Below are 13,716 nucleotides of genomic sequence, written 5' to 3'. Positions count from 1 at the left end.
GCCCATTATCAGCAACCATCACTCCTGTGTTTCAATGGCACATTGTTAGCTAATCCAAGTTTATAATTTTAAAAGGCTCGTTGATCATTAAAAATCCTGTTTGCAATTGTTATCACAGCTGAAAACTGTTCTGTTTAAAGAAGCAATAAAACTGGCCTTCTTTAGACTAGTTGAGGTTCTAGAGCGTCAGCATTTGTGGGTTTGATTACAGGCTCAATATGAACAGAAACAAAGACTTTCTTCTGAAACTTGTCAGTCTATTCTTGTTCTGAGAAATGTAGGCTATTCCATGCGAGACATTGCCAAGAAACTGATCTCGTACAACGCTGTGTACTACTCCCTTCACAGAACAGCGCAAACTGGCTTTAACCAGAATAGAAAGAGTGGGAGGCCCCGGTGCACAACTGAGCAAGAGGACAAGTGCATTAGTGTTTAGTTTGAGAAACCGATGCTTTCGAAGTCCTCAACTGGCAGCTACATTAAATAGTACCCACAAAACACCAGTCTCAACGACAACAGTGAAGAGGCGACTCCGGGATGCTGGCCTTCTAGGCACAAAAGGGATGGTTGCTGATAATGGGCCTATGTACAGTTGAAGTCGGAAGTTTACATACACCTTAGCCAAATGCATTTAATCTCAGTTGTTCAAAATTCCTGACATTTAATCCTAGTGAAAATTCCCTGTTTTAGGTCAGTTAGGATCACCACTTTATTTTAAGAATGTGAAATGTCAGAATAATAGTTAGGTAACACAATGTGCCATTGGAACACAGGAGTGATGGTTGCTCATAATGGGCCTCTGTACGCCTATGTAGATATTCCATTAAAAATCAGCTTTTTCCAGCTACAATAGTAATTCACAACATGAACCATGTCTATACTGTATTTCTGATCAATTTAATGTTATTTTAATGGACAGAAAATGTGCTTTTCTTTCAAAACCAAGGACATTTCTAAGTGACCCCAAACTTTTGAATGGTGGTGTACCTTTACCAAATTTGAATTCACTTCTGGGAAAATGGCAACAATGTGGAGGCTGGCACTGGGAAAGCGTACAGTGTTGCCCTCTGTGAAAATGACTACATTTTATGGTTGGTAGCTGGTTTGTAGTTGCCTCATGGTAACCATTGCCTTCTTTCTCCGAGATGGTCATGTCATTGAGACAACTTGGTGAATGTTTTTGCATTACATATCCTTGGACAGTGTGAAAAAGGACCAGTCCCATTACAGTTAAGATATCAGTCTTCACATACTGGTTAGTAGGCTAGCCAGCAGATCCGAGCCACTTGCTTTTACAGCTGCACCAGGGTCGGAAAGCATTCCTGTGTGTATTAAGACACCGCTGAGCCGGTGCAAGATATTACTCGGAAAATGAACCTCAATCCAGGGATGAGAAATGTTGGAATAATGAAACAATTCGGAGTATAATGCATTTCACATCCCTGGATTGAGGTTCGTTTTCTGAGACATATCTTGTACAGGCTCAGCTGTGTCTTAATAAAAACAGGAATTATGCCCGACCTTAGTGTAGCTGTAAGGAAGCGGGTTGGATCTGCTGGCTAGTTACCGTAGTAGGCCTGCCTTAAAGCACTTGACTCACCCCATTGTATGTAATAGAGAGAGGCTGCACTTAAACTGAGTCCAATTTGAATATAGTGATAGGATAGCATATAGTGAAGGATTTAGCTATAGTGCCCACATTCACTCATCCGAGGTCTGCTTTGTTACTTTGGCTGCTTTCTCGCAGCTAAGCCCACCTGACGTCCGAACAGTATGGGTTCGCTGCTGGGTTTCACTGTCGATTGCTGGCGTAACCCTCTTTCAAAGGAGAGTGAGAGTGGCAGAGAGTGAGGGAGCGCATATAAGCAGCTTGCAGACCATCTGGGCACTTGTGTGGCATTACTGGATAAAACGCAAGCTGATAATGAGTCAAGTCAAAAGTAGTGTGTGTGTCCTCCCTCTCCAGAGTGTATTTTTAACCAGATCTTCATTACTAGTGACTCAGCGTTTAGGAGGCTGGTGTGTGTGAAGTAGGGTTTCATTTGTGTTTGTGGCAAGCTACCTAGAGCAGGATTACACTGCCTCAGAAATCCCACACGGCATTTTATTCTTGTGTTCATTTTCTCCCTCCACCTCACTACTATTTTATTCCTTCCAGCTGAGACTCTTAAACCTGGAAGGTTAAAAGTAATACCCTTCCAGAAGTTGTGTATTTTGTTACTTTTTATTTGTACAATAAAGTTGTCCACAAGGTACGGGGTTGTTCAGATTCCATCTTTCAAGGTTTGCAGTGAAGACTCATTTCCCCACAAATAAATAGCTCCATGTTTTTAGACATTTGTTTGAGTCTACAACTGCACGTCTTCTCATCTCCAGTTCAACCACTGAATCTCTACCCCTCAATTTTCACAATCCCCAAAGCCTCCACCCTCCCCATCCATCTCAATGAATACAGGCATGTTTCTCACAGCCAACCGTGTGTGTGTGTGAGATCCACTGTTTCCATTAACTTGTCCAGTGATTTTGTTGACATTAGAAAGTTTGCATAGAAAATAGATGCGACAATTGCCTGCTACGGTGCGTTTCCAACCATCCTATATCGATTTTAAAAACAGCTGGACTTAATGTCACACCCCAACAACAAAAAATAAACCAGTGTTGAATAAAAGTGAAATGGTTGAAGTGTTTCGATCACCCATTTAGGCAAATTGCGCAATAATACATTGGTGACAGCCTGCATGCCCTCCCACCAATCATTTTCATGTCTCTGGTAGCCTGCAAAAGCCAGCATGGATAGAATGCAATAATTGACTAATATTTGTCATATTCTAATAATGATCATGTGCCCCACGTGTCCGTGCCACGGTGAGATTTGCACTCCTGTAGATCTGTTATAATTGGATGGTGAAACTTGCATCCAGCCAACCAGAAAAGCAAGATGAAGCAATTCAGGCATTCTTGAAAGTCAGGACAATCCTTGTCCTGCAAAGAAAACGTTTTTGTTTAAAAAAAAATATTTTGCTAGCAGTAGACATTTAGAATTGAATGTGGAGTGGAGCTTGAGTTGTGTGATGACATCACGTGGCTTGCAAACTTATTCACCAAACATTGGCTTGCAAACTTATTCACCAAACATTGATTCAAGAAAATAAAAAAAATAACATTCCACTTAATTTGTCACGAAGTTCAACCAAAAAATCCACCCCTGTCAATCGGATAAAAATGTTACCGATGTTTAGAAAATATGTATATCTGCCGTTTCCATTACACTTTTTTTTTGCTTTGTCGAATAAACCTGAGAATGGAAACCTACCTACTGACACAAACAGTCTGATCTGGCAACGAGCAGCTTGCACCATTTGGTGAGATGTTCTGCTGTGATCCAGTGAGGAGGGGTGGGAACCTTGCCGTCTTGGCAGGCTTTGGTGTGACACATACACAAGTCCTGCCTCACTCTACGCCACCACTCAGCCTTTGCACCAGCATAGACACTATTATTTGTGCATACACTCTGATATGTGGGTATCTATCTGCAGAAGCCCTAGCAGCACATAACTCACATACCAGGTGCACGCACTTCTGCAAATACACAAACTTTATGCAAGCATGTTCTGTACTCTCACACACGTTCAAATCTCAGTTCCCATGAACACACTTTTCCAAATCCCAGTACCGCAGGACCTCCAGACAGCTTTGGCCCTGGGCTCTCGCTCCAGAGCCTCCTCTCTAAGCTCCTGGCCCAGCCCACTCCCGACCATGCTGCCTGACCCTCTATATCCTCCTGACCCAATTGGCTCTTGAAGGATGGAGTAATACCAGATTCAACTCTCAGAGCTCCACCAGTACTGGAGCTAGAGATGCAGTAGACCAGGGTCATGGATCAGAAGCTGGGTGGGCCACGGCAATGAGGAAGGCGACACACAGAGTGACAGGGAGTATATGTCCTCTCCGAAAATAAATGACACTCGTTTTTGGATTCACATTGTGCATTGACTGGATTGAAATGGGATTGATGCCAACCCTGGTACACAGCGAATCCAAAATGGTAATCGTGTCAATGCATGTAGAATTAGTCTATGTAATGTGATCTAAAATGTATCACTCCTAAGAACCAAGATGCCACAGAGCATTTATTTATTCATAAATTATGCAAGGGACACAAATGTCAGAGCGCTGCACAACATTCACTCTAGCAGAGCTTGGTTATGGTGACATTGTTTTGATCGCAGCATGTCCATCAAGGGATACATTCATATGCATAAATAGGTTGTCTGGTCACTGATTACGTTAGCACATCGACCCTACAGTCAAGACTAGCCTCAGTTTAATGTTCAATACATCAGGAATGTCATTCAGAGGCACAACGATGAGACGTTTGGGATGACCTTTGGTTGTCTCATACATGTGGCGATGTGCCACCGAAGAAAAGGTACATACAGAGTTAGAAATGTGTTGCATAGCGTACTACACAAGCTCATGACACAGCACTGAAATTAAAGCAGTAAATCATGTCATATTCTCATAGATTTCTTATACTCCCTTTCTTGCATGTTCATATACCTTTCTTTTCTGCACCACAGCACAGTGAAATGCATACAGGAAAAGAGGACAAAGTATTTGATGTTATCCTGTTTTCCTCTTAAGGTGATATTCACAAACTCGTCAACAGGTTGAGGGTTATATTGTTACCTCTTGAACTAGTCATAAATTTCATAGTATCTCATGACCTGGGCCCTGTTTCCCAAAAGCATCTTAAAGCTAAGTTCATCGTTAAATAGGAGCAACGTTAAATATCTGAGCTGTTTCCCAAAACTATCATTAACATTGCACTTGAAAGCCCTCGTAATCTAACGCCTGACTCAGATCACTTGTAGAATAGCTAAGTGCAACTTTAGATGCTTTTTTTGCCCTCTAGCATCACTTAATGAACAGAAGATCTCCGCTAAACATAGAATCACATTGTTGACTGATCTCTCTGTGACCGCCGATAACTTCAGAACAAAGTTCACGACAAAGACAAATTTGCTAATGTCTTTGCAATTGATACAAACGAGCGACGTATAAAAATATGCGTCAAAGTGAAAACCGAGATGACTGCATTAAAATATAAACAGTAGGCTGTAGGTGTTTTCAATAATATGTTGAAAAACATTTCATGTTCAATCAATTGAGTTCTATTTTGCTACATGTAGGCTACTGTATATAATTTCTCTAAATAGATTTAATGTGTAGCCTAACATGTGCCAAATCAGTGATTTAGTGCATTTTTATTGGGTAAGCATTAAAAGCATTAGAATACGCCGCTCAATATTTGCAGCCATAGGTGGAAATACCTCTTAAGGAGCTGATCCGTCGTCAGTATTGTGAAATAATTATAATGTTCTGGAAATATTTGAATGGAGAAAGCTGATCTCCATTTCGACCCTAGTATCGACGCACTTAGCGCTGGTTGATATCACAAAATATAGACTCTTTACTGATATTGTGCAGTGTACATCTTGCAATGTGTCAAGAAAGCCTCTGTTCATGAGTTGTCCTAATGAGCTGTTGTCGGTCTAGACCAGGGTTTCTCAAACTCGGCGGGGGGGCCATGGGGTGCACTTTTTTGTTTTTTTCCCTAGCACTACACAGCTGATTTAAATAACCAACTCATCATCAAGCTTTGATTATTTGAATCAGCTGTGTAGTGCTAGGGCAAAAACTAAAATGTGGGGGGCCCAGGACCGGGTTAGGGAAACCCTGGTCTAGACAACAAACCTGTCATGCGTTTATTTGACCTTTGATTGTCGTCAACATACATTTCCCTTGTATCGAGCGCATTGGAGTGGCCTTTGAATGCTTTCGAATGCTTGTTTTGTCCTTCAAAAATATTTTTGATAATTCATTTTTAGAACAACCATCCATTGAAAATGTGTCCAAAAGACAGCCGTTAATGTATGAAATACCTAAAGTGTCCTTGGTACGGAGAGCTTGAGTGAAGCGGTGTATTTTCAAAACAATTTCTATTGGAGCCTTGTTGTTCACAAATACTGTCTGCCCCCGTCTCACATCATCATCCAATATCAGGGTTAAGATCTCCCCATTCTTAGTGTCTTAGATGGTTCTGTCAAGTGAACCAGTTGTCCGAGCAACAGCATAATTTGACAGAGCAGGATTATCTGAGAGTACTATATTGACCTTCAAACATTGGCATTGTCAAGTTGTCCTAACGGTCATGCCATACCATATTCATTATTTAGCTCAGTCTCGTCTTCAGAGTATGAAGTCTGGGAGTCTTCTATAGAGTCAATAAGTGAGGAAGGGGTGGTTTTGTTGGTGTTATCCCCTCACACACACGGGGGGTCTTCGGACGGAGTCAAGGGATTGCAAGGAGGGACCCTGCTGAGGGACCGGAAGGCAAATATTGAGGGATCGTAGGCGTACCTGGGTAGAGGGCGAGTCCCAGTCAAGTTCTGTGGACAGAAAGAGAGAGTATGTAAAAAATAGGAAAAAGTTTGAGAGAAAGTTAGGGTTTTGGCTAATCTGGCTTTTATCCTCCCATGGATCTGGGTGGATGGAAATAGCAGGGCTTACCCTGCTTTTCTGGGCATTAGCTGGTGGTCATTTACTGGTCAACCACCACAACTGTAGCTAGGTCAGAGTCAGAGGCTAATGTGACACTAGCTGGTACCCTCTTACAGAGCCAAGATTCACAGTTGGCAGAAGAGAGACCGAAAACTAATGGGATGGAGCCCTTTCTGAATGTTATTTAGAAACTGAGTTGTGTGTAAAACTGTTGGTTTCCTGTGTCTGGGGTTTGTGCGTTACATTCTATAATTTCATCATCCTCCTCTCTTTTCATCCCTCCCTCAACCTGGACCTGTTTCTCCAACCTCCACCCCACCCGACATCCCTTCAGTCCCATATTTCTCGGCCTTTCCCATCAACTCAATATACAGTGCCTTGCGAAAGTATTCGGCCCCCTTGAACTTTGCGACCTTTTGCCACATTTCAGGCTTCAAACATAAAGATATAAAACTGTATTTTTTTGTGAAGAATCAACAACAAGTGGGACACAATCATGAAGTGGAACGACATTTATTGGATATTTCAAACTTTTTTAACAAATCAAAAACTAAAAATTGGGCGTGCAAAATTATTCAGCCCCTTTACTTTCAGTGCAGCAAACTCTCTCCAGAAGTTCAGTGAGGATCTCTGAATGATCCAATGTTGACCTAAATGACTAATGATGATAAATACAATCCACCTGTGTGTAATCAAGTCTCCGTATAAATGCACCTGCACTGTGATAGTCTCAGAGGTCCGTTAAAAGCGCAGAGAGCATCATGAAGAACAAGGAACACACCAGGCAGGTCGAGATACTGTTGTGAAGAAGTTTAAAGCCGGGTTTGGATACAAAAATATTTCCCAAGCTTTAAACATCCCAAGGAGCACTGTGCAAGCGATAATATTGAAATGGAAGGAGTATCAGACCACTGCAAATCTACCAAGACCTGGCCGTCCCTCTAAACTTTCAGCTCATACAAGGAGAAGACTGATCAGAGATGCAGCCAAGAGGCCCATGATCACTCTGGATGAACTGCATAGATCTACAGCTGAGGTGGGAGACTCTGTCCATAGGACAACAATCAGTCGTATATTGCACAAATCTGGCCTTTATGGAAGAGTGGCAAGAAGAAAGCCATTTCTTAAAGATATCCATAAAAAGTGTTGTTTAAAGTTTGCCACAAGCCACCTGGGAGACACACCAAACATGTGGAAGAAGGTGCTCTGGTCAAATGAAACCAAAATTGAACTTTTTGGCAACAATGCAAAATGTTATGTTTGGCGTAAAAGCAACACAGCTGAACACACCATCCCCACTGTCAAACATGGTGGTGGCAGCATCATGGTTTGGGCCTGCTTTTCTTCAGCAGGGACAGGGAAGATGGTTAAAATTGATGGGAAGATGGATGGAGCCAAATACAGGACCATTCTGGAAGAAAACCTGATGGAGTCTGCAAAAGATCTGAGACTGGGACGGAGATTTGTCTTCCAACAAGACAATGATCCAAAACATAAAGCAAAATCTACAATGGAATGGTTCAAAAATAAACATATCCAGGTGTTAGAATGGCCAAGTCAAAGTCCAGACCTGAATCCAATCGAGAATCTGTGGAAAGAACTGAAAACTGCTGTTCACAAATGCTCTCCATCCAACCTCACTGAGCTCGAGCTGTTTTGCAAGGAGGAATGGGAAAAAATTTCAGTCTCTCGATGTGCAAAACTGATAGAGACATACCCCAAGCGACTTACAGCTGTAATCGCAGCAAAAGGTGGCGCTACAAAGTATTAACTTAAGGGGGCTGAATAATTTTGCAACACCAATTTTTCAGTTTTTGATTTGTTAAAAAAGTTTGAAATATCCAATAAATGTCGTTCCACTTCATGATTGTGTCCCACTTGTTGTTGATTCTTCACAAAAAAAAATACAGTTTTAAATCTTTATGTTTGAAGCCTGAAATGTGGCAAAAGGTCGCAAAGTTCAAGGGGGCCGAATACTTTCGCAAGGCACTGTACATGCTGTTACTGTAATGAGCAGCCTTGTAAAGCAGTGTAAAGTTTCCTTATGCATTGGTAAAACACCTAATGACATCACCACTATATGATATGACAACATGTCTTTAAGGATCCGACAGAGACTACTGTTGGCAACAAATCCCAACAGTGCTTGTTAACACACTCCACACCAAGGCAGACTCAGTCCGTCAATGACAGAAAAAAGCTTTCATCGGGAATTACAGTGTGGGAGAGACAGGTTCCAGGTCAAGAGTCGTAGATGCAGTAAAGTTAAATTGTTCTCCATGTGGCTAGCTGCAAGGCAGCCCATTGTGTGCGCGAGTCGTTACACCTTGGGACGGATCCGCATCTGCTGCACATGTTAGCGTAGCACGTTAGCATTCCCCAGCATCATATAGAGTCATCCAGTGTCTAAGGCCTGATAGACATTATAGCCCAAAATGGTTCAACCATGGTCGAGTTCTGAGGTTACTGCAGACAGTAAAAAAAAAAGAATAAGTGCTACAGGACCAGTAGTTGAAAACAAATTGATAAATGTTTTTTGGGGGGAAACAGCTGTCTGATGTGTAAATATTCTCTACTTGAGGTGTTCCTGAACTTTTCATTACATTACCCTGGTCCACAAAGGGAGGTGTCTTTTGCTCTAGACCAGTGGTCACCAACCTTTTCTGAGTCAAGATCATTTTCGCTGTCAAAAAACAAGCCGAGATGTACCGCTCTGATTTTATTTTTTTACATTACTTAACTGTTTTTATTAGGTTAATGTAAAAAAAAAAGTATGTAAGAATGAGGTTTTGTGCAGTATAGGCCTAACACATTATCACAGCATATTGCCTATATGCCTGGCCTGACAATATTTTTCTTCTCAGACCATATTTTATTTCAAAACTTGAGCTTTGATAAAAAAAATATCATTTGGTGTAGCACTTCCAAGGCACAGCTGAGCATGAATTTAAATAATTCACTTTTTTTTATTTTACTGGACTGATGGTAACTGCATCTGAAGGTCATGGTGCTTTCAAGACAACTGGGAACTCTACAAAAAAAAACGAGGTCAAACTATACCATTAGTGATCTTCAGGTCGGAAAGTCGGAGCTCTAGAAAGATGTCAGAGTTTCCAACTTGGAATTTCGAGTTGGTTGACCGTTCAAATCGATTTTTCCCAGTTGGATCCTCAATATTAAAATAGACAAGACGAGCAGATAATAATAATTAAAACGCAGGGCTATCGATACACTTGGTTACTAATTCATTGCAGCTGCAGCGCAAGTGGTAGTATGGAGAAGTGCGTTTTTTGTTTTGTAAAAAAAAACATAAACATGAACACACTCATAAAAACAGCAGGTCTTTGCTGTATTCTTCAGGCTCTCTCTGGTCATGGTTTTTAAAAGTGATTAAATCTCATGTAGGCTAGTATCAAACTTTGCTGGAATCTGTAGGCAAGGTGATTTGAGCTATCCAATTTAGCCACAGATGGGAACATTGCCTACACGGTGCGCAAGGGCTTCTGAATCTAAGTGCACCAACAGCGCAACACGAATAAAGAAATGTAAGGAGCGCAAGCTTTTATCGTTGGCTTATATACAGAAATGTTTGGTAATAGACTAGGAATGCCTTGACGATCGACCAGTCGATCCCCCGGTTGGTGACAACTGCTCTATATCCACCATAAGGCTTGTGCAGTTACCGAACAGTAAGTTTAAACATAGACAAACCTTTATGTTAAAACATTGAATTTACTAAATAGCTTAATAATGTGATTCCTTAGGCCAATTAGATTTATTGACAAAATAAAGATAATAGTATTTGTATCAATTGTCATCCCTTGACGCAGCCTATATTCTGGACACCACTCACAACAGAGGGCCCCAACCCAAAGTGGGAACCAATGGTCTGCTCTACAATACCTCAAGGTAAATTGTTATGATCAGCGGCTCTAAAAACACTGTAATTTATTTCTCCTCTTCACTCACACATGCTGACCTGAGCCTTGATCAAAATCAGACAAATTGCTAGCTAGCACGATAACGTTATATGTAGAAGGACACAAGGAGGTGTCGTAAGTCTCAAGTCTCTTAACCTCAGTCTTACTCCATCTCTCCAAATGCCCTGGTCTCCAACTCACTCTTCCACTCCCTCCCTCTCCCCCACCCCCTTCGGGGGCTAAAAATGCAGCCGGAGAGAATGTCTGACGTTTTACATGCTCCTAACCAACTGTGCTATTTTTGACATTTTTTAATTGCGTTATGTTTTTACTTATTTTGTACATAATGTTGCTGTTACTGTCTCTTATGACCGAAAATAACTTCTGGACATCAGAACAGCGATTACTCACCTCAAACTGGAAGAAGCTTTTTCCTTTAACGAGTCCGATGAGAAGGATATACTGCTTTCCAGGGATCATGCCCAAATCCCCGCCATTTGCTTGAAGAAAAGACGGAGAAAAAGAGTGCGGAGGTCGGGCTGCCTTCTGAGAATTTGTAGGCGAGCGAGTTAACTCCCACTGCCATCTGTTCTATCTATCTAACGTGCAATCATTGGAAAATAAAATCGAAGACTGACGATCAAGATTATCCTACAAACAGGACATTAAAAACTGTAATATCTTATGTTTCACCGAGTCGCGACAATACAGATAATATAGAGCTGGCGGGATTTTCCATGCACCGGCAGAACAGAGAAGCTACGTCTGGTAAGACGTGGGGTGGGGGAGTGTGTCTTTTGTCAATAACAGCTGGTGCACAATGTCTATTATTAAAGAAGTCTCAAGGTATTGCTCATCTGAGGTAGAGTACCTCATGACAAGCTGTAGACCACACTATCTACCAAGAGAGCTCTCATCTATATTATTCGTAGCTGTCTATTTACCACCACAGACCGATGCTGGCACTAAGACCACAGTCAACCAACTCTATAAAGGCCATAAGTAAACAAGGAAATGCTCATCCAGAAGTGGCGCTCCTAGTGGGCGGGGACTTTGATGCAGGCAAACTTAAATCCGTTTTACCTCATTTCTACCAGCATGTCACATGTGCAACCAGAGGATAAAAAAAACAGGCCACCTTTACTCCACACACAGAGATGCAAACACAGCTCCCCCCCACCCTCCATTTGGCTAATCGGACCATAATTCTATCCTCCTGATTCCTGCTTACAAGCTAAAACTAAAGCAGGAAGTACCAGTGACTCGCTCAATACGGAAGTGGTTAGATGACACGGATGCTACGCTACAGGACTGTTTTCCAAACACAGACTGGAATATGTTCTGGGATTCATCCAATGGTTATTGAGGAGTATACAGTGCCTTGCGAAAGTATTCGGCCCCCTTGAACTTTGCGACCTTTTGCCACATTTCAGGCTATAAACATAAAGATATAAAACTGTATTTTTTTGTGAAGAATCAACAACAAGTGGGACACAATCATGAAGTGGAACGACATTTATTGGATATTTCAAACTTTTTTAACAAATCAAAAACTGAAAAATTGGGCGTGCAAAATTATTCAGCCCCTTTACTTTCAGTGCAGCAAACTCTCTCCAGAAGTTCAGTGAGGATCTCTGAATGATCCAATGTTGACCTAAATGACTAATGATGATAAATACAATCCACCTGTGTGTAATCAAGTCTCCGTATAAATGCACCTGCACTGTGATAGTCTCAGAGGTCCGTTAAAAGCGCAGAGAGCATCATGAAGAACAAGGAACACACCAGGCAGGTCCGAGATACTGTTGTGAAGAAGTTTAAAGCCGGATTTGGATACAAAAAGATTTCCCAAGCTTTAAACATCCCAAGGAGCACTGTGCAAGCGATAATATTGAAATGGAAGGAGTATCAGACCACTACAAATCTACCAAGACCTGGCCGTCCCTCTAAACTTTCAGCTCATACAAGGAGAAGACTGATCAGAGATGCAGCCAAGAGGCCCATGATCACTCTGGATGAACTGCAGAGATCTACAGCTGAGGTGGGAGACTCTGTCCATAGGACAACAATCAGTCGTATATTGCACAAATCTGGCCTTTATGGAAGAGTGGCAAGAAGAAAGCCATTTCTTAAAGATATCCATAAAAAGTGTTGTTTAAAGTTTGCCACAAGCCACCTGGGAGACACACCAAACATGTGGAAGAAGGTGCTCTGGTCAGATGAAACCAAAATGGAACTTTTTGGCAACAATGCAAAATGTTATGTTTGGCGTAAAAGCAACACAGCTGAACACACCATCCCCACTGTCAAACATGGTGGTGGCAACATCATGGTTTGGGCCTGCTTTTCTTCAGCGGGGACAGGGAAGAAGGTTAAAATTGATGGGAAGATGGATGGAGCCAAATACAGGACCATTCTGGAAGAAAACCTGATGGAGTCTGCAAAAGACCTGAGACTGGGACGGAGATTTGTCTTCCAACAAGACAATGATCCAAAACATAAAGCAAAATCTACAATGGAATGGTTCAAAAATAAACATATCCAGGTGTTAGAATGGCCAAGTCAAAGTCCAGACCTGAATCCAATCAAGAATCTGTGGAAAGAACTGAAAACTGCTGTTCACAAATGCTCTCCATCCAACCTCACTGAGCTCGAGCTGTTTTGCAAGGAGGAATGGGAAAAAATGTCAGTCTCTCGATGTGCAAAACTGATAGAGACATACCCCAAGCGACTTACAGCTGTAATCGCAGCAAAAGGTGGCGCTACAAAGTATTAACTTAAGGGGGCTGAATAATTTTGCACGCCCAATTTTTCAGTTTTTGATTTGTTAAAAAAGTTTGAAATATCCAATAAATGTCGTTCCACTTCATGATTGTGTCCCACTTGTTGTTGATTCTTCACAAAAAAATACAGTTTTATATCTTTATGTTTGAAGCCTGAAATGTGGCAAAAGGTCGCAAAGTTCAAGGGGGCCGAATACTTTCGCAAGGCACTGTACCACCTCAGTCATCGGCTGCATCAATAAGTGCATCGACGACGTTGTCCCCACAGTGACCGTACGTACATATCCCAACCAGAAGCCATTGATTACAGGCAACACGTGCATCGAGCTAAAGGCTAGAGCTGCCGCTTTCAAGGAGTGGGACACAAATCCAGACGCTTATCAGAAATCCCGCTATGCCCTCAGGCGAACCATCAAACAAGCAAAGTGTCAATACAGGATTAAGATTGA

General features: G+C 41.8%; 1 protein-coding gene across 2 annotated transcripts in view; it reads right to left on the bottom strand.

Annotated features, from left to right (window-relative positions):
• Window positions 1-4,117: 4,117 nt before the first annotated feature.
• The window catches only part of LOC139383392 (uncharacterized), a 54,223-nt gene continuing 44,624 nt past the window's right edge, over window positions 4,118-13,716 (bottom strand). The window contains exons 5-6 of one of the 2 annotated variants that reach the window (XR_011628731.1): window positions 10,896-10,984; window positions 4,118-6,452 (exon numbers count right to left, since the gene is read on the bottom strand). Coding sequence is in view for 1 of the 2 variants with exons in the window: in XM_071127917.1 (XP_070984018.1) it covers window positions 6,327-6,452 (126 nt within the window). In the remaining variant the exon portion in view is untranslated. The remainder of the gene's footprint in view (window positions 6,453-10,895; window positions 10,985-13,716) is intronic. The other variant, XM_071127917.1, reaches the window with a different exon arrangement.

This window comes from Oncorhynchus clarkii, chromosome 25 (genome assembly GCF_045791955.1).
Source record: "Oncorhynchus clarkii lewisi isolate Uvic-CL-2024 chromosome 25, UVic_Ocla_1.0, whole genome shotgun sequence".
Classification (NCBI taxonomy): Eukaryota; Metazoa; Chordata; class Actinopteri; order Salmoniformes; family Salmonidae; genus Oncorhynchus; species Oncorhynchus clarkii.
Note: the sequence above shows the minus strand (reverse complement) of the source record. Positions and strands in the feature narration are given on the sequence as shown.